Raw genomic sequence first — 21,279 nt, 5'->3', positions numbered from 1 at the left:
ACAGCCCGAATTAAAAAATTTATTTAATTTATTTTTTTGTCACTGGCCTACAAACAATGCCCCATAATGTCAAAGTAGAATTCTGTTTTTCAGAATTTTCACAACAAAATTAAAATAGAAAAGCTGACATTCCTAGAGTCAATAAGTATTCAACCCCTTTGTTATGGCAAGCCTAAATAAGTTCAGGAGTAAGAATGTGCTTAACAAGTCACATAAGTTGCATGGACTCACTCTGTGTGCAATAATAGTGTTAAACATGCTTTTGTAATGACTACCTCCCTCAGTCGAGAAATTAATTTCAAACACAGATTTAACCACAAAGACCAGGAGGTTTTCCAATACACCTATTGGTAGATGGGTAAAAATAAAAAATTAATATTTTTTAAATCACATATCGCGCATAAATACTTTTAATTATTCTTTGTATGACAACTAGTATAACATATCTATAATTGTGCACATTTTCCATCATATTTGCCTTTATTATTAATTTATAAACCATACAGGACGGAACTTATTTTCTGAAAGATTCTTTTTTAAATCCGTGACCCGGAAGTACTTGGTTATTCTTGCCTTCTTCACAGCGGTCTGGGTATCTAGGTGTATTTCGGGAATATTTCTTGCCCCCTATCGTCCAATGATGACTAAATTACAATATTTGAATGTGTATCTAACTGAGCGTTTGATGCAAGCTGCCGAGGAGATACTTGGAGTGGTCGGAGACACGATCTCCGAGTACCAGGAAGAAATAGTCCGGACGAAGAGAGAGAACCAATACCTGAAACGACACTTGATCACACCGGTCTTCCCTGGTATGTAGCTAGCCAAACTACTTTACTTCTCATTTACACGAATTATCTAGATAGCTAGAAACGTGTTATATTGTATTCTACAGTATTTGAAGGATGACACCCTAACCTAATGTAGCAGGCGTAAAAAGACGCCTGGGCGGAGTCCCCACATCCGTTTTTCAGTCAGGGTTGCCAGGTTATACTTTGAAAACCTGTTAAAAAGTCCCGAAAACTAGCCCCAAAAATGTTTTCTCAGGCAGAGTTGTTGCCACATTTATCCAATATACCCATTTCCCATAACGTTATCGAGCGAATTAAGAAGGAATATAGAAGTCATTTTTAACGAAGTAGGCTAAGAAGCAAACTAGGTTTTCCATCCAAATAGTTCTTGCAAGTTTAATAATATATCGCAAGAGACAATATAAATCGCACTTATTAAACTCTCCAGATCATTTTCCATCAATGGATGTCGATTTAACTTGTTTTCACTGCTATGATTAAGCAATAAGGTCCGTGGTATATGGCCAATAAACCATGCTGGCTTAGGGCTGTTCTTTGTGGTATATGGCCAATATACCACGGCTAAGGGCTATAGCCCATATTGGCCATATACCACAAAGAACAGCCCTAAGCCGTGGTTTATTGGCCATATACCACAAACCCCTGAGGTTTGCTATTATGAACTGGTTACCAACGTAATTAGAATATACCATGGCTTTCAACCAATCAACATTCAGTGCTCAAACTACCCAGTGTGTAATTGTAAATACATATTTTTTTACCCCTTTTTCTCCCCAATTTTGTGGTATCCAATTAGTAGTTAGTCTTGTCTCATTGCTGCAACTCCCGTACGGACTCGGGAGAGGCGAAGGTTGAGAGCCGTGCGTCCCACGAAACCCAACCAAGCCACACTGCGTCTTGACACATTGCCCGCTTAACCCGGAAGCCAGCCGCACCAATGTGTTGGAGGAAACACCTGGCGACCGTGTCAGCGTGCACTGTGCCTGGCCCGTCACAGGAGTCACTAGTGCGTGATGGGACAAGGTCATCCCTGTCGGCCAAACCCTCCTCTCACCCGGACGATGCTGGGCCAGTTGTGCGCCGCCCCATGGGTCTACCGGTCACGGCCGGCTGCGACAGAGCCTGGACTCGAACCCAGAATATCTAGTGGCACAGCCTTAGACCACTGCGCCACTTGGGAGGCCCAAATAAATCTTGTTTGCGAATGCGCACAACTATAGATTCATCACTCAAACTCTCCTGTTGAATGTAAGTTGGACAGAGGATCTCAATCTCTGGGCAAGAAACACTTGGACGAACTTCAAAAAATGAATGTTACGTTATTTTCTGGCAACTGTGATGTTAAGACTACAAACCATTATAAATGGCCTATTTGCGAGATTGATTTGTTATTACAATAGGCATAGGCTACCGACTAAAATATGGGTTTATAATTGCAATTCAACTTGGCCATGGTTTGCTGAGCTAGATGCAGGTAGCGTATTGCCCCTGATAGGCTAACATCTCATTTCAGGGAAAAGTCCACAATGAAACTGACATTAAATGTGGAGAATGATACATTTGAGATAGAGCTCAGACCATGATTACAATTGACAACTTCCAAGTTAATTATCTAAACATGGACATTAATAATTGCATAATAACACAAGGCTACAACAAACTGAGTTCTAGGCTATTTATTAAATCTGTTTGCCAGCTCCAGGAAGGCTACACAAGTAGCAAGAATTGATTTGCAATGACTCCAGTGATATCTTTTTTTCAATATATTTATTGTATCAAATGGTAAGCTACAGTAGCCTGCAATGGAATATAAATGAATAGCCTACTTGATGGCCAACAGATGCAAATGTAGCCTATCATTCTCCACATGTCATGTAATTCTCATTGTGGACTCTTTCCAATAACACAAGCATGCGAGGGAGTTCCATTTCACATTTCTACTCGTGCAGCCCTCCAGACCCTAGAACTGAGCATGAGTAAAACCCTTCACTTGATATGGTTATCCATAAGAAAAGTCAACATTAGAATACCGTTTACTTTAAACCTCCTCTGAGCGAATTTATATAAAGAGCTCTAGTGCGCCTAAAGAATTTTCCAATGCTTTGTTGCCGTTGTGTCAGTTATAGCATGTTAATGTTTTATAGAAAATGGGTATCTTCATAATTACCAATCTAAATGGCCTACCTACAACTGGTAAAAAGTTGTCACAGCGCATGCTGCACTGTCCATGACTCAGCTGCCTCTGCTGCAGCACTCTCTCAACCAACACACACACATCCAGCCCTCTCCCTCTCCACCATTCACTCAGTCACTCACTCAGTATTAGCCTGTTCACTGCCTGATAGTCAGCAGCATCATGTCACAATGAAATATATACAGTGCCTTTGGAAAGTGTTCAGACCCCTTGACTGTTTCCACATTTTATGTTACAGCCTTATTCTAAAATTTATTAAATAAAAACAAATCCTTAGCAATCTACACACAATACTCCATAATGACAAAGCAAGAACAGGTTTCTAGAATTTTTTGCTAATTTATAAAACATAAAAAACATACCTTATTTACATAAGTATTCAGACCCTTTGCTATGAGACTTGAAATTGAGGTCACGTGCATCCTGTTTCCATTGATTATCCTTGATGTTTCTATAACTTGGAGTCAACCTGTGGTAAATTCAATTGATTGGACGTGATTTGGAAAGGCACACACCTGTCTATATAAGGTTCCACAGTTGACAGTAAACGTTAGAGCAAAAACCAAGCCATGAGATCGAAGGAATTGCCCGTAGAGCTCTGAGACAGGATTGTGTCGAGGCACAGATCTGGGGAAGGGTACCAAAAAATGTCTGCAGCATTGACGGTCTCCAAGAACACAGTGGCCTCTATCATTCTCAAATGGAAGAGATTTGGAACCACCAAGACTCTTCTAGAGCTGGCCGCCCGGACATACTGAGCAATCGGGGGAGAAGAGCCTTGGTCAGGGAGGTGAACAAGAACCCGATGGTCACTCTGACAGATCTCTAGAGTTCCTATGTGGTGGTTGTCCTTCTGGAAGGTTCTCCCATCTCTGCAGCACTCCACCAATGAGGCCTTTATGGGCAGTGACCAGACGGAAGCCACTCCTCAGTAAAAGGAATCCAAGATTGAACTCTTTGGTCTGAATGCCAGGCGTCACGTCTGGAGGAAACCTGGCACAATCCCTACGGTGAAGCATGGTGGTGGCAGCATCATGCTGTGGGGATGTTTTTCAGCAGCAGGGACTGGGAGACTAGTCAGGATCAAGGCAAAGATTAATGGAGCAAAGTACAGGGAGATCCTTGATGAAAACCTGCTCCAGAGTGCTCAGGACCTCAGACTGGGGTGAAGGTTCACCTTCCAACAGGACAACAACCCTATTCACACAGCCAAGATAATGCAGGAGTGGCTTCAGGACAAGTCTCTGAATGTGCATGAGTAGCCCAGCCAGAGCCCGGACTTTAACTCGTGAGAGACCTGAAAATAGCTGTGCAGCGACACTCCCCATCCAATCTGACAGAGCTTGAGAGGATCTGCAGAGAAGCTCCCGAGTGGCGCAGCGGTCTAAGGCACTGCATCTCAGTGCTAGAGGCACCACTACAGACACTGGTTAAATACTGAAGAAGACTCGAGGTTGTAATCTCTGTCAATGGTGCTTCAACAAAGTACTGAGTAAAGGGTCTGAATACTTATGTAAGTGTGATATTCCAGTTTTTTATTTGTAGTACCTTTTCAAAAATATCTAAACCTGTTTTTGCATTTTCATTATGGGGTATTGTCTGTAGGTTGATGGGGGGAAAATCTATTTAATCCACTTTAGAATAAGGTTGTAACGTAACAATATTTAGAAAAAGTAATGGGGTCTGAATACTTTCCGAATGCACTGTATAGTGTATATTATTAGCCTACATTATGACTATCCAATTTACTCATTACATTAGCAATAGTAGGCTATCTTACAAATGTGCTAATGCATGCTTTATTATAAAGGTGCTTTTTGATGGTGAAAATATGCTTCCCCATACTTCCCGAAGCTATTTGCTAGTACACACTAAAAAGTAATGCAGTGCCTTATGGGATTCCACTTCTCTCTGAAGCAGCAGCGTTGCTGGTTCGATCGAATTGGTTATCGGAGGGTCTAATTAGCCCCTACACCCTCCATAATTTTCACACCCTCAACTTTGGGACACTTGTGCATATGGCAGAGGAATGCGTGAATGTGCAAATGGATGGGCGAGGGGAAGGGTGATATGGGATTCAGCCAGAGAAATAGCTAGCTTGTTCTGGGAATGACATAGCTAACTCAATGGTGGTCTTGTCAATCAAGCGTCAATAACTGTCATTACTTTCATTGATGTCATTTATTGTCTTCTTTCCACCAGCTCCTCAGCCCATTCTCTCTTGGGTCTCAGAGCAGCAAACTCCCCCTGAGCAACAGTACTGTGAGCAGGAGTGGAGCCCCAGTCTGGGGCAGAGGAACCCAGAGCCCACACAGATTAAACAGGAACAGGGTGAACTCAGGACTCGTCGGGAGGTAGAGGAGATTCAAGGGCCGGAGGCTGATACCAAAGAAGACTCCATAATCATTCCTCCCTGTGTGAAAAGTGACTGTGATCAGGAGCCACCTCAGCCCACACATCTTCCCCAAACTGTGGAGAACAGAGAGAGAGACTCTCTACTGACCAACACAACTGGACAGATCAAAACCGAACCTGATGGAGAGGGCTATGGAGTATCACTATCAGAACCAACCAGTGACTCCCCTCAGTCTCAGCCCCTCTCTGCAGTAAATCCAGACTGTTCTAGAACACAGAGTGAGAACACTGAAAGTGTACCTGATGTTCAGAGAGATCCAGAAAGGAGACCAGAGGACACACAGACACACTCATGTACTCAGTGTGGTGCCGTGTTCTGTGAGCTTTCCCAACTGGAGGCACACATGCWWWKCKAKKKYGTACCACACAGTGGTGACACTAGTCACAGGCAAATCCTCTGCACAGTCTGTTGGAAGTCATTCACCTCTACCAGTTACCTCAAGGTCCACKTGRGTTCTCACAKTAAMGAMAAGCCCTTCCACTGTGGTGTGTGTGGCAAGAGTTTCAGCTACTCAGGCAGGTTCAGGGAGCACCAACGCATCCACACTGGAGAGAGACCGTACCGTTGCCWCGTGTGTGGTAAACGCTTCAACCYGTCTGCCCATCTGAAGACCCACCTGAGGGTCCACACGGGGGAGAAACCCTACTCCTGTCCTGTCTGTGGAAAAGGATTCAGTCAGTCCAGCCAGATCAAGGGACACCTCAGAACTCACACCCGAGGGAGGTAGAAGATTCCTTAGAGTGGAAGGAGCTCATGAGGGGATAGACAGAGCCTTCTGTTCTCAAAGTGCCTCCCTTTGCTTCACTTCTACATATAATTGTAACACTAGAGGACTATAGAATGTGTCATGTTTTGCAGACTGAGGCACCTCATGTCTGCATTGATTTGAGAGTTGCTTAATAACATGCTATGAAAAGACTTGACCCTTATGTATCACTAGGTTACACTAACTATTTTAGAGAGAAATATAATGTTCATTTTGGTTAGATTAAAAAATATATCTTCTTGATTTTCAATAGGAGCTGGTTGGTCTCCTTGCAAATAAACTAACTCTGTCATATTGATTAAGAATGTTTGGGAACATTTATTTCTGAATATGTCTTTCTGAAGAAAATAAAAACTTGCATCAGATCAACGTTAGCTGGAGTGACTGTTGCTACAGACAACCTATTCTCACCAATGTTGTTGTACAACCAAGTTTGAACACTAGATGGTATTCTTGAATTATATATCCTCTACAAAAGTGTTACAATGTTCAATATTATTGCCCTCATAGATCTTGCCAAGCAACATAGCCTAAAATCCAGAAACCACTATATTGGTGAAAAAGTTTATACATACAAACATTCTAAATCTATGATGACTCTATATAGCTAAAAAACTTCCCCAATGGGTCTCCTTTTCTGTGTGTGAATTTGGTGTGGTTACTAGGGTACCATGCGATAATAGAGCACATCCCAATACTGCTCATTCTGGCTCGATATACCCCCAAATGTATACATGTATGACCTTTGACCCCTCCCCCCAAGGTGGGCCCATAGAGATTTCATTACCATTCAAATTGTTTTTTACCTTAATGTGTTGTATTATGAAGTTTATAACATATCCAATGGCCTTAATTTGAGAAGATTGTCCTCTGATAATACATTTGTACATTTCATACCCTCAATGGATTTTAAAGAACTGATTCTAGCACTTAAAGGTTCCAAAAAAGGTCCGGTACCATCGTTGGGCTGCGGGTATGAAAGATTCAGCTACTGGCATTACACACCTGGCTAAAAGATTACTGTAGCTCTGTTCAAAACACTTTTATAGACAACTTTGACACCTGGAAACAGAAGATACTCTACAGGAATGACTGAGTCCATCCAAATCATCTTGGCTCCTGGACTCTGTCCAGACATTTCAAGGCTGCGGTGAGACAATGACTTATGAATGACCCAAGACCTGCTCGGTTAATCCCTACCATTGTGACACAGTTGTCATAATGCTGCATCAAATGTACATTATGTAAGTAACTTGTACTAACTTAATTTATGTCCCCCTAACTACCCTGAATACCTCCGTTGATCCTACAGCTATTGTATGCAGTAATCATGTGCCTATGAACCAGACTTACACTTTTAGCACTGAGGCAGTGTGCCCTAGTAGGAAGTCCACTGTGTGCAGCTCACCCTGCACTATCAGCTCCAATATAAATAACATGAGCAAGTCTACTTCTGATAAGCTTCCCAGTAAAGAATTAATAACAATCAAGCAACCTAGAGAAGTACTAAAAATAGCCCTTATTAACATACAGTACCAGTACCAGCTTCATGAGGAACAATGCTAGCATAAAAAACGAGATACATAATGCTGTAATAATGACAAAAATATTCTTCAACTATTGTCACGACTTCGGGGGTCGACGTCACCGGCTTTCTAGCCTCCACCGATCTACATTTCTTTTTCCATTTGTTTTGTCTGTATTGTACACACCTGGTTCCCATTACGTTTTAATTATTTCCCTATTTAACCCTCTGGAGCCATCATGGTTTTGTGCTTGTTTATTGTTGTCAGTTGTCTCGTTTATGTGTTTCTGGATTTCCGTTCTCCTTGTTGGAAGATTATTTTTGAGTAAAGTTACTATTATTACTCATCTCTGTGTCCTGCGCCTGACTCCACCTTACCCACATCACCTAGACTCTGACAACTATTAACAACTTTGTCAGTAAAACAGGGAAAACATATAGCTTACTTACAGTTTTGGTATTAACGCACAGTGATTAATAAATTGGTCAAAGGAAATAATGTCGTAAACTGAGATTTGTGTTTACAGCAGTAGGTTGCGAGCTGCACTTGGCAATGAACTAAACACTCTGCCTGCTTGTGATAGCTGTGACGTCATCACTGAGTTCTTACACAGCTGCCCCAAATGTCTGCTATGACATTCTAACCAGATGGAAAGTCTGTTCTAGATGACAGGTTCTTCTGCATCATCATCAAGGATGTCTGGGTGAACTGGAGAGTGGATTGGCCGCCCCGTGTAGAGATCTAGTTGTTGCCTTCATGAGGTCTTCCCATGTATCAAACTTGCAGATATCTGGGAGCTGAGGACTGTAACTGATAGACACATGTCCGCAGAAGGATAATTTCTTCAGTTTGCTGTTGTCAGGCTCTGGGTCAGCAGAAGGCATTGAAGGCCACTGATCTTCTGAGTGTTGGAGGAACTCAAGGCCTTGGTGCCATCAATGTGGTTGGGCCAGCTCTTTCAGGGTCTTGCCCGAGTGATTTCATCCTCTGTTGTTTTTGCGGTGTCCACATACCTCCAGTTGGTTACATCCGTAAGGTTCTAAATCTCTGCAACACAAGTTCCTACGAAGACCTTGTATCTACAAAATTGACTTGAGCCAATGAAGGACTGTGGTGGAATCGGACCAGAGGATGACTTGTCCGATGGGCAGGGTGAGTTTTGTTTGGAGGACACTGGCCAGCTGAGCCCCAGTGAGTACAGCACTCAGCTTCAAGCGTAGCATTGACAGCTGCTTCTTTGGCGCAACGCGAGACCTGACCAGAACGAAGGAAATGTGCACCTGCTACTGGTCGTCTGAATGTAGGCAACAGAACCATATGCTCTCTCTGATGCATCACAGAATATTTGGAGGTCTCTGGTTGACTTTGGATTGTCAGTGTATGGAGGTGCGTAAGTTCTGGGGAGTTCTATCTGGGCAAGGTCAGGAATCTCTTGTTCCCAGCCAAGCCATTTGTCCAGCAGGCTCTGAGGCTGAATGGGGTTGTCCCAACCTATCCCTTCTTTCCACAGATCCTGGACGATTACCTTGGCTCAGGTTGTGAAAGGCGTGATGTAGCCTAGCGGGTCATATTGATGAGCGAGCATGCTGTAGATATTCCTCATTGTAGGTTTGGAGCGCTCCGCAGTGCAGTGCTTGTATCGCAAGGAGTCTGAGGCAGTTCCAACGTAGCCCCAGGGTTGGCTCCTGAGAACCATGCTACTTTGGGAAACCCACAGTTCGCTGCTTTCCGATCTGGCCTCGGGTGGTAGGTGATCAATGACAGCTGGTACATTGCTAGCCCACTGGCGTATTTCAAAGCCTCCAGCATGGCGGTCCATTAACAAGGTTTCTTGCTTCCTCGGCAGAGGGGATGCTTCAAAGGCAGTAGTCCACGTAGAATGACTCCTTCACAAGCTCTTGGTTGACTCCTACATTGTTCTGAACGTGTCGCTGCAGAGCGTAGATGGCACAACAGAGACTACAAGTCCTGCCGAATGCCACTCATAGATGCTCGATTTTTCAGTTCTACGCATGTTCCGTCAAATGAAGCATAGCACCGGTTTGTCAGCTGGTAAGAGGCGAATCTGATGAAACATGCCTTTGATGTCACCACTTACAGTTACGGCATGTTGACGGAATCTGAGAAGGACACCGAGCAGGGATGGTCCCAAGGTTGGTCCAGGGAGGAGAAAGTCATTGAGCGACTGTCCTTTATGCTAGAACGAACAATTAAACACAATCCTATCCTTTCCATTGTGATGCACAATATGTTCGGGTATAAACCAGGACTCAGTAGATTGTTCAGCTACCTCGGGTGGCACCAGTGACACTTAAACTGCCATCTGCAGCTTCTTGATATCCTTGCAGTACATCTCTGCGCGTTTTGAATCTTTGGCGAGTCTTCACTCCATGCTATGGAGGCTTGGCAGTACAGCTTCCTTTGGAGCATGGAGAGTTGCATCGTTGACTCGACGAAGCAGGGGTGTAGCGTAGCGCTGAACGTCATCAACTTATATCCTAGAGGTGGACGTCATGGCTTGCTGGTCTTGTTTCGATGGAGTCGCCAGCTTCTCACTCATGTAGGAAAGGTTATCGATCTGCCAAAGACGCTCAACATTTTTGAAGAGCTCGGCAGAAGGCGAAACGGTAGTGGTGAGCAGGCACTGTTGTTCAGCGGGTGATGTGTGGACAAAGCTAATAGGGCCTTGCAGGGACCAGCCATGTTCAGTGTGGACAGTAATGGGTCCACCAGGCGGGCCTGTACACTCTGGCTGTATGGGTATCAGGAAGTGAGGCATGTCTGAACCAATCAGCTTGGTCCACCGGTGGCATACAGCTTACAGAGGTGGTCGTATCGCCTTTGAAGAGCTGCTACTGGTCAGGAGTGTTCGGAAAGGCCTAGGTTGTCTGCGGTGAATGCCTGACGTATCTGATGCTTCTTGAAAGGTTTGAGCAGGGGGGACACCTCAAAGGTAACTGAGGCACCTTGAAGTTGCACAACGCCTTGTCGAACTGTCCTAAGGGTGAGGGTCTCAGGCTCAGAATTGGGGTTAAGTTGTTGAACAGCCTGTGGCAGGACGATGCTACGCTCAGAGCCATCATCGAGCACGGCGTGTGTCTCCAGGGCTCGGTCTCCATTGTAAAGTAAGACCTTCACGACCTACAACATTACTTTCGCTGATCGGTTGGGTCTGTCCATGTACACCTTGGTCGTAGGGACACTCATCATGAGCATGCTTTTGTGGTTTTCCTGTATGGCATCATGAAAGATCGTTGGGTGCTGCTCTTTAAATGTATTGGAAGGTCGTCGGAGGGTGCAAGCATCAGCTTTGTGGGATCGTCTGCACTTCCAGCACCTTTTCCAATCCTTTATCCACTTGACGATCTGTCCTGTGTTCAGCTTCTTGAACTCTTCACGAGAAGAGAAAGTGTTCTTAATTGTCACAGTGGGGACAGTATAGCTTGGGGTTGGATTTCTCCTTGGATTGAGCAGGTTCCTTTGGGTTTGGGTCTTCACTTGCGTTGAAAAGGATTGAAGCAGATTTCTCCTTCTGTCTTAAGGCACAGTGGTCTTGAATGGCTTAGGCATGTCACATTGATAAAGGGCTGCAGCTCTGTTTGACCTGGATGTATGTCTGGAGGGTGAACATCTGGTCCGTGCCAGACCTGAGGATGCCGTGATTGAAGCAGTACTCAACGAATTCATCTCGGTAGCTCTGTGGCATCTTGCTCAAGAGCCGGTCGACGTGCGATCCACATCTGAGCTCATAGCCGTTCTGCCCCTCAAGGGTCCTGAGCATGCCTACCAGTGAGTGGATAGACAGGGCAAAGGTGTCGAAAGCTTCTGCATCTCTGGACCGGAAGGCGGGGGAGTTTAGGATGGTGGCTAGCTCACACTGGACAAGTTGGCTGACCGTACTTGTCCTGCAGAGCTTGTAAGGCAGCAGTGTAAAGTCTGGGATTGTGCATGTAGGCCTTAGCGAGCTGTACTGCACTCTGTAGTTTCAGGTGGGCCAGGAGCACTTGATACTTATACCACTCGTTTAGGTGTCTGTGACTACTCATCAGGTCATCTAGGAACATCTTGAGGAGGGCAAAATCCCTCTCTACTGCTCTCAAAGTAGGGCAACGATGGCTTCAGCATGCTGTATGATGAGGCAATCAGCTGATCTGTGCCATGTGGCGGAGCAGGCTCCGGGTAGGGTGCCATCTATCCCGGGGCAGGATGTAGTGCTGCTGGATTGGGATAGGGCATGCCTAAACCTGGATGGAAGCCCGGTGCTGCTGGGACTGGATAAGGCATGTTTTGTCGCGCAGGTAAGTAGGGTTGACCTGGTGCAGGATGTGGAGCTGCGGATGCTGGTCCGGGTTATGGAGCCGCAGGTATTGGTCCTTAGTACGGAACCACGGGAGCTGGAGCGGGGTGCAGAACCGCTGGAGCTGGGTGAGGAGCTGCTGGAGCTGGGTGAGGAACCACGGGAGCTAAAGCTGGGTGTTGAACCACTGGAGATGGGTGCGGAACCACAGAAGCTGGAGCTGGGTACGGAACCACGGAAGCTGGAACTGGGTGTGGAACCACGGGAGTTGGGTGCGGAACCACGGAACCACGGGAGCTGGAGCAGGGTGCGGAACCACGGGAGCTGCTGATGAGTGCCGGGTAGGCAGGGAGAAGATGTGAGTCTTCATAGGCTCTGCCTTGTTTTCCTAGGTTGGCGTGGTTGTGTCAGTGATATAGCCGCAAAGCTGTCACATGATTCATCAGATGGTGCTGGTGAGAGGTTCCTCTGCTCTGGCTGAGTTATCTGGGTTCTGGCTGCATCAACACCTTTATCTTTTACTTTAAGACAGCATGTGACAAGCTTGGCTAGCTCTAGCTCATTAGCTACCTTCTGTAGATGCCGCTGCCTGTTCAGTTGTGTAGACTAAGTGAGGCGCAGAGTACTACATAGAGCCATGGCTACATGGTAACTTATTCAAGCAGTAGAATCAGATTTTTTTTTAAACAGATAAAAATACACCTTATGGAACAGCAGGGACTGTGAAGAGACACACATGATAAGACATGCACTCTACACACACGTAGACATGGATGATGTATTGTAAATATGTGATAGAGGTAGTGGCTTGAGGGAACACACTACATGTATTGGGTAAAGTAATATTTGAAATTGTATATAACTGCCTTAATGTTGCTGGACCCTAGGAAGAGTAGCTACGGCCAAGGATCCTTAATGAATACAAATACTACCATACCTCGTTCAAAGCACTTAAATATTTTGTCTTGCCCATTCACCCTCTGAATGGCACACATACGCAATCCATGTCTCAAGGCTCAATTGTCTCTTTAACCTGTCTCCTCCCCTTTTACATTTAAGTCATTTAGCAGACGCTCTTATCCAGAGCGACTTACAAATTGGTGCATTCACCTTATGATATCCAGTGGAACAACCACTTTACAATAGTGCATCTAACTCTTTTAAGGGGGGGGGTTAGAAGGATTACTTTATCCTATCCTAGGTATTCCTTAAAGAGGTGGGGTTTCAGGTGTCTCCGGAAGGTGGTGATTGACTCCGCTGACCTGGCGTCGTGAGGCGAGTTTGTTCCACCATTGGGGTGCCAGAGCAGCGAACAGTTTTGACTGGGCTGAGTGGGAACTGTACTTCCTCAGAGGTAGGGAGGCGAGCAGGCCAGAGGTGGGAACGCAGTGCCCTGTTTGGGTGTAGGGCCTGATCAGAGCCTGAAGGTACGGAGGTGCCGTTCCCCTCACAGCTCCGTAGGCAAGCACCATGGTCTTGTAGCGGATGCGAGCTTCAACTGGAAGCCAGTGGAGAGAGCGGAGGAGCGGGGTGACGTGAGAGACTTGGGAAGGTTGAAACACAGACGGGCTGCGGCGTTCTGGATGAGTTGTAGGGGTTTAATGGCACAGGCAGGGAGCCCAGCCAACAGCGAGTTGCAGTAATCCAGACGGGAGATGACAAGTGCCTGGATTAGGACCTGCGCCGCTTCCTGTGTGAGGCAGGGTCGTACTCTGCGAATGTTGTAGAGCATGAACCTACAGGAACGGGTCACCGCCTTGATGTTAGTTGAGAACGACAGGGTGTTGTCCAGGATCACGCCAAGGTTCTTAGCACTCTGGGAGGAGGACACAATGGAGTTGTCAACCGTGATGGCGAGATCATGGAACGGGCAGTCCTTCCCCGGGAGGAAGAGCAGCTCCGTCTTGCCGAGGTTCAGCTTGAGGTGGTGATCCGTCATCCACACTGATATGTCTGCCAGACATGCAGAGATGCGATTCCGCCACCTGGTTATCAGAAGGGGAAAGGAGAAGATTAATTGAGTGTTGTCTGCATAGCAATGATAGGAGAGACCATGTGAGGATATGACAGAGCCAAGTGACTTGTGTAATAGCGAGAATAGGAGAGGGCCTAGAACAGAGCCCTGGGGGACACCAGTGGTGAGAGCACGTGGTGCGGAGACAGATTCTCGCCACGCCACCTGTAGGAGCGACCTGTCAGGTAGGATGCAATCCAAGCGTGGGCGCCGCCGGAGATGCCCAACTCGAGAGGGTGGAGAGGAGGATCTGATGGTTCACAGTATCAAAGGCAGCCGATAGGTCTAGAAGGATGAGAGCAGAGGAGAGAGAGTTAGCTTTAGCAGTGCGGAGCGCCTCCGTGACACAGAGAAGAAGCAGTCTCAGTTGAATGACTAGTCTTGAAACCTGACTGATTTTGGATCAAGAAGGTCATTCTGAGAGAGATAGCAGGAGAGCTTGGCCAACGACGGCACGTTCAAGAGTTTTGGAGAGAAAAGAAAGAAGGGGTACTGGTCTGTAGTTGTTGACATCGGAGGGATCGAGTGTAGGTTTTTTCAGAAGGGGTGCAACTCTCGCTCTCTTGAAGACGGAAGGGACGTAGCAGCGGTCAAGGATGAGTTGATGAGCGAGGTGAGGTAAGGGAGAAAGGTCTCCGGAAATGGTCTGGAGAAGAGAGGAGGGGATAGGGTCAAGCGGGGCAGGTTGTTGGCGCCGGCCGTCACAAGACGCGAGATTTCATCTGGAGAGAGAGGGGAGAAAAGGTCAAAGCACAAGGTAGGGCAGTATGAGCAGAACCAGCGGTGTCGTTTGACTTAGCAAACGAGGATCGGATGTCGTCGACCTTCTTTTCAAAATGGTTGACGAGGTCATCCGCAGAGAGGGAGGAGGGGGGGGGATGGGGAGGAGGATTCAGAGAGGAGGAGAAGGTGGCAAGAGCTTCCTAGGGTTAGAGGCAGATGCTTGGAATTTAGGTGGTAGAAAGTGGTTTTAAGCAGCAGAGACGAAAGAGGAGAATGTAGGGAGGAGGGAGTGAAAGGATGCCAGTGTCGCAGGGAGGCAAGTTTTCCTCCATTTCCGCTCGCTGCCCGGAGCCCGGTTCTGTGAGCTCGCATGAGTCGTCGAGCCACGGAAGCAGGAGGGGAGGACCGAGCCGGCCTGGAGGATAGGGGACATAGAGAGTCAAAGGATGCAGAAAGGGAGGAGGGACGGTTGAGGAGGCAGAATCAGGAGATAGGTTGGAGAAGGTTTGAGCAGAGGGAAGAGATGATAGATGGAAGAGGAGAGAGTAGCGGGGGAGAGAGAGCGAAGGTTGGGACGGCGCGATACATCCGAGTGGGGGCAGTGTGGGAAGTGTTGGATGAGAGCGAGAGGGAGAAGGATACAAGGTAGTGGTCGGAGACTTGGAGGGGAGTTGCAATGAGATTAGTGGAAGAACAGCATCTAGTAAAGATGAGGTCAAGCGTATTGCCTGCCTTGTGAGTAGGGGGGGAAGGTGAAGGGTAGAGGTCAAAAGAGGAGAGGAGTGGAAAGAAGGAGGCAGAGAGGAATGAGTCAAAGGTAGACGTGGGGAGGTTAAAGTCACCCAGAACTGTGAGAGGTGAGCCGTCCTCAGGAAAGGAGCTTATCAAGGCGTCAAGGCTTATCAAGGCTCATTGATGAACTCTCCAAGGGAACCTGGAGGGCGATAAATGATAAGGATGTTAAGCTTGAAAGGGCTGGTAACTGTGACAGCATGGAATTCAAAGGAGGCGATAGACAGATGGGTCAGGGGAGAAAGAGAGAATGTCCACTTGGGAGAGATGAGGATCCCAGTGCCACCACCCCGCTGACCAGAAGCTCTCGGGGTGTGCGAGAACACGTGGGCAGACGAGGAGAGAGCAGTAGGAGTAGCAGTGTTATCTGTGGTAATCCATGTTTCCGTCAGTGCCAAGAAGTCGAGGGACTGGAGGGAAGCATAGGCTGAGATGAACTCTGCCTTGTTGGCCACAGATCGGCAGTTTCAGAGGCTGCCGGAGACCTGGAACTCCACGTGGGTCGTGCGCGCTGGGACCACCAGGTTAGAGTGGCAGCGGCCACGCGGTGTGAAGCGTTTGTATGGTCTGTGCAGAGAGGAGAGAAGAGGGATAGACAGACACATAGTTGACAGGCTACAGAAGAGGCTACGCTAATGCAAAGGAGATTGGAATGACAAGTGGACTACACGTCTCGAATGTTCAGAAAGTTAAGCTTACGTTGCAAAAAACCTTATTGACTAATATGATAGTTGGCTAGCTGGCTAGCTAGCAGTGTTGCTAGCAGTGTTGACTAGGTAGGAGAACGGCGGCGCTAGCTAACGGCGGCGCTAGCTAACCTTCATCTACACTGATTGAAGTGGATTTAACAAGTGACATCAATAAGGAATCATAGCTTTCACCTGGATTCACCTGGTCGGTCTATGTCATTGAAAGAGCAGGTGTCCTTAATGATTTGTACACTCAGTGTAGGTGGATGAAATACTGAAATGCTAAGATGATTGGATAATGAACAACTAAAATCTTAATGTTGCTTTCAGACCCTATTGTTATTAGGTCCTGTTTAGAGGAGTAAACACAAGTCAATGATAGGCAATATGTCCATTCTATGGTCATGACTGTTACATTGACTTCAGTACTCTTGATGGCTGGCAGGTAGAGTAAGTGCATCTGTTTACGTCAGACTGTAATCAGTGTCAGCAAAATGTTGAAGTTGCATGGATGAGGTAATGGTCAGTACTCCATTGTTATCAAATAATTAATTTTGATAAGATTATCAATTTTAATAATTTTCAATCAACACCACTTTCTCAACTGCCTCATTATACTGCAAAATGATAATTGTGATAATGAATGCTTCACGGATTGTATTAAGAGAGAGAAACTCCTCAGGAATGGGAATGMGATTTCCCTCTGTTTCTGTACACACCATTACCAATCAAGTAGTCCTATTAACCTCCACATATCTACCGCGTGTGTGTCCGTCCTCACAGTAACCACATATCTACAGGTAGATTCAGCAGCTGCCAAAATATAAAATCAATCCGTCCTTGTTCTTCCTGTGTGGTAGTGTCTTCCCAGTTGGCTCAGAAACCAGTGTGTCCTATCCAAAGTCAGAGACAAACAATCCTTCAGTCAATTCAGATAAAATGTGCCTCCGCTTCGACTGTAACTGTTGGGGGGTTTTGATAACAATTCTCGTTCACTCTGTTTCGATTTCATGAAGTAACTTTTCCAATACCTGTCATTTACTGTAATTATTCCTTTACGCTATATTTCAAATCAAATTTTATTTGTCACATACACATGGTTAGCAGATGTTAATGCGAGTGTAGCGAAATGCTTGTGCTTCTAGTTCTGACCATGCAGTAATATCTAACAAGTAATCTAACAATTTCACAACAACTACCTTATACACACAAGTGTAAAGGAATGAATAAGAATATGTACATAAAAATATATATGGACGAGCGATGGCCGAACGGCACAGGCAAGATGCAGTAGATGGTATAGAGTACAGTATATACATATGAGATGAGTAGTGTAGGGTATATAAACATTATATAAAGTGGCATAGTTTAAAGTGACTGATACATTTATTACATCCAATTTTTTATTATTAAAGTGGCTAGAGATTGAGTCAGTATGTTGGCAGCAGCCACTCAATGTTAGTCTCTCGGTCCCAGCTTTGATGCACCTGTACTGACCTCGCCTTCTGGATGATAGCGGGGTGAACAGGCAGTGGCTCGGATGGTTGTTGTCCTTGATGATCTTTTTGGCCTTCCTGTGACATCGGGTGGTGTAGGTGTCCTGGAGAGCAGGTAGTTTGCCCCCGGTGATGCGTTGTGCAGACCTCACTACCCTCTGGAGAGCCTTACGGTTGTGGGTGGAGCAGTTGCCATACCAGGCGGTGGTACAGCCTGACAGGATGCTCTCGATTGTGCATCTGTAAAAGTATGTGTGTGTTTTTGGTGACAAGCCAAATTTCTTCAGCCTCGCTGTTGCGACTTCTTCACCACGCTGTCTGTGTGGGTGGACCATTTCAGTTTGTCCGTGATGCCGAGGAACTTAAAACTTTCCACCTTCTCCACTACTGTCCCGTCGATGTGGATAGGGGGGTGCTCCCTCTGCTGTTTCCTGAAGTCCACGATCATCTCCTTTGTTTTGTTGACGTTGAGTGTGAGGTTATTTACCTGACACCACACTCCGAGGGCCCTCACCTCCTCGTCGTTGTTGGTAATCAAGCCTATCACTGTAGTGTTGTCTGCAAACTTGATGATTGAGTTGGAGGCGTGCATGGCCACGCAGTCATGGGTGAACAGGGAGTACAGGAGAGGGCTGAGAACGCACCCTTGTGGGGCCCCAGTGTTGAGGATCAGCGGGGTGGAGATGTTGTATCCTACCCTCACCACCTGGGGGCGGCCCGTCAGGAAGTCCAGGACCCAGTTGCACAGGGCGGGGTCGAGACCCAGGGTCTTGAGCTTTATGACGATTTTGGAGGATACTATGGTGTTAAATGCTGAGCTGTAGTCGATGAACAGCATTCTTACATAGGTATTCCTCTTGTCCAGATGGGTTAGGGCAGTGTGCAGTGTGATTGCGATTGTGTTGTCTGTGGACCTATCGGGGCAGTAAGCAAATTGGAGGGGGTCTAGGGTGTCAGGTAGGGTGGAGGTGATATGATCCTTGACTAGTCTTTCAAAGTACTTCATGATGAAGGAGGTGAGTGCTACGGGGCGATAGTCATTTAGCTCAGTTACCTTCGCTTTGTTGTGAACTGGAACAATGGTGGCCCTCTTGAAGCATGTGGGAACAGCAGACTGGGATAAGGATTGATTGAATATGTCCGTAAACACACCAGTCAGCTGGTCTGCGCATGCTCTGAGGACGCGGCTAGGGATGCCAATTGTCAAACACCCATTTACACCCATACCCCCAACTCATGCTCACCTCCCCTGCTAACCTCTAACCATTAACAGGGGAAGTTAGCATGAGTTGGGGGTATGATCTTTGACCCCCTTTAACTTTCTCAATCATCATAATTCATGATTCATTCGGGATTATCCGTAATCATGGTAGCATCCACATTAATGTAGAAGTGTTTAGAAACATATTATATTCATATTTACAACAAAATGGACTCCAACATGACACAACACATGATTCCCCATTCATTTCTATTGGGCAAGAAATAATGTGAAACAACCAAAAGGAACTGCAAATGCATCCAACAAGTTTGTAGAGTCACAAGCTTGATGTAGTCCTTGCGTGCTAGGAATACGGGACCAAATATAAAACTTTTGACTACTCTATTTATAAAAAGCTTTAGGGGTGTCAATTTTTACCCCTTGCCTTTTTGAGAAAATAAAGTATTACTTGTTTAACAACATCTCTTTCTCTGAACAATTTTATTAGTATAAACTAATATAATCTCCCACTTTTTTGTTGTTGCATACAATATAGCTCAGTATTTGAATTATACAGTCATTATTGCTCATGTTTATCAAGGGTGTAAATCATTTTCGATCCCACTGTAGGTCAGTTGTCAGAGTAAATATCATTTTACTTCTAGGTAACCGAGGTTAGGTAAACAGTGATTGGGGTTTCTTGGTGGATGAGAGAAACTTGACTTGAATGTCCCACTACAGATAATTCCACAAACATTTACATAGAATCCATTGTGAGAGTAAATTTAATTGTCAAACAATTACGTATAGTCAATTGTCCCAGTAGTAGTTAACAGGGAAAATGAAGAGCGTGTGCGAGAAAGGTAGAAAAACCCAGAGAGGCTTGTAAGACATCCGCCTTTCAAATGAAATTGGAATGATTATTTACACAAATAAATGATTTACAAGCCCATAAGAACTTTCTTGGCACAGCAGGCTATCTAAAGTATGCAGACAATTAAAGGGGCAATCTGCATTTGCTATGTCCATTTTGGACTCTCATGATGTAACCTTTCCAGTACGGCAAAATGTTTGAAGTTGCATGGATGAGGTTATGGTCAGTACTGCATTGTAATCAAAACATCTATTCAGAAAGAGAAACTCCTCAGGAGTGTGTGTGATTTCCCTGTGTTTCTGTAGACAGAACATTAGCAATGAAGTAGTCCTGTTAACCACTACATATCTACAGAGTGGTGTGTCCTGTCATTAACCAGCTATCTACAGATATCAGCAGCTTCCAAATAAGAAAATCAATCCGTTTCATTCTTCCTGTGTCTTTCTAGTCGGCTCAGAGACCAGTGAGTCCTATCCAATGTCAGAGACAAACAATCCTTTAGAATCAGTCAATTATTCCTTCACACTAAATCTTTCTGCAATTGTCAAATACCCATTTACAAAGTATTTTTGTTGTTTTGTCTCTTTCAGAATACTAAAGTCAATTTCAATAGTTTGACAGGCTGTGTTTCCTATAGCTGACAAGGCAAAGGGGAAATTAAATCATTAATCAGAAACAATGTATTTATTAGTTGGTTTCGATCTACGCAGTTTCATCATTGAAATAGATGCATTTAAATGCTTTGTCATTTAAAAATGTATGAGCTCCAAGTCACTGTGTGGAGGTCAGGCGAGGCCTACCTGATTGTTCTCTTTCCAATGTTAAACACGTAAACCGAGATCAATGGCTTCTTAATGACTGCTTGATGTAGACATAGGCCACTTTTCAGAGAAAATATATAAATGAGGTAAATAATGATTCGGGTTTCTTGGTGGATGAGCGAAACTTGACTTGAACTTCCCACTACAGGTAATTCCACAGACATTTACATAGAAACAATTGTCTGAATGGTCATTTGTTGTCCTTAGGGTTGTAGTAGTAGCACACAAGAAAAAACAATATGATCAAAGTTAGCCGAAAAGAGCATGTTTGTTTCTTTGTTTGCTTACATAGCAGGTTAGGATAACTAACGTGGCAGGTTAGGGGAATTAACATAGCGGGTTAGGATAATGAGGTTAAGGTCAGGAAAAGGGTTAGCTACAAATCTATAGTTGTCCCGACTACTCCATCTAGCCACAACGCTAAAAATGTAAAACCATCTGTGGCGACAAATCGTCAGTATCATAACACAGGAAAGGTAGAAAACCCCTGAAAGACTTTTAAGACACCTCCCCCTTTCAAATTCAATCGGAATTATTAGTTACACAAATCAATTTATAATCCCATCAGAACTTTCTCGACACAGCAGGCTATCACACAATAATTAATCAGTATATTAAGAATGCAGACACTAATTTCTAGTTATCTATGTGGTTCTCT

General features: G+C 45.3%; 1 protein-coding gene across 1 annotated transcript; it reads left to right on the top strand.

Annotated features, from left to right (window-relative positions):
- Positions 1-554: 554 nt before the first annotated feature.
- On the top strand, positions 555-6,553 carry LOC111980039 (zinc finger protein 70-like). Its single transcript, XM_070449550.1, has 2 exons — positions 555-812; positions 5,209-6,553. The coding sequence occupies exons 1-2, from the start codon at positions 638-640 to the stop codon at positions 6,147-6,149; spliced, it is 1,116 nt and encodes a 371-aa protein (XP_070305651.1). The 5' UTR covers positions 555-637; the 3' UTR covers positions 6,150-6,553.
- The last annotated feature ends 14,726 nt before the right edge of the window (positions 6,554-21,279 follow it).

The sequence above is a fragment of the Salvelinus sp. IW2-2015 genome, linkage group LG20, assembly GCF_002910315.2.
Source record: "Salvelinus sp. IW2-2015 linkage group LG20, ASM291031v2, whole genome shotgun sequence".
NCBI lineage: Eukaryota > Metazoa > Chordata > Actinopteri > Salmoniformes > Salmonidae > Salvelinus > Salvelinus sp. IW2-2015.
This window is presented reverse-complemented; position numbering and strand designations above follow the sequence as displayed.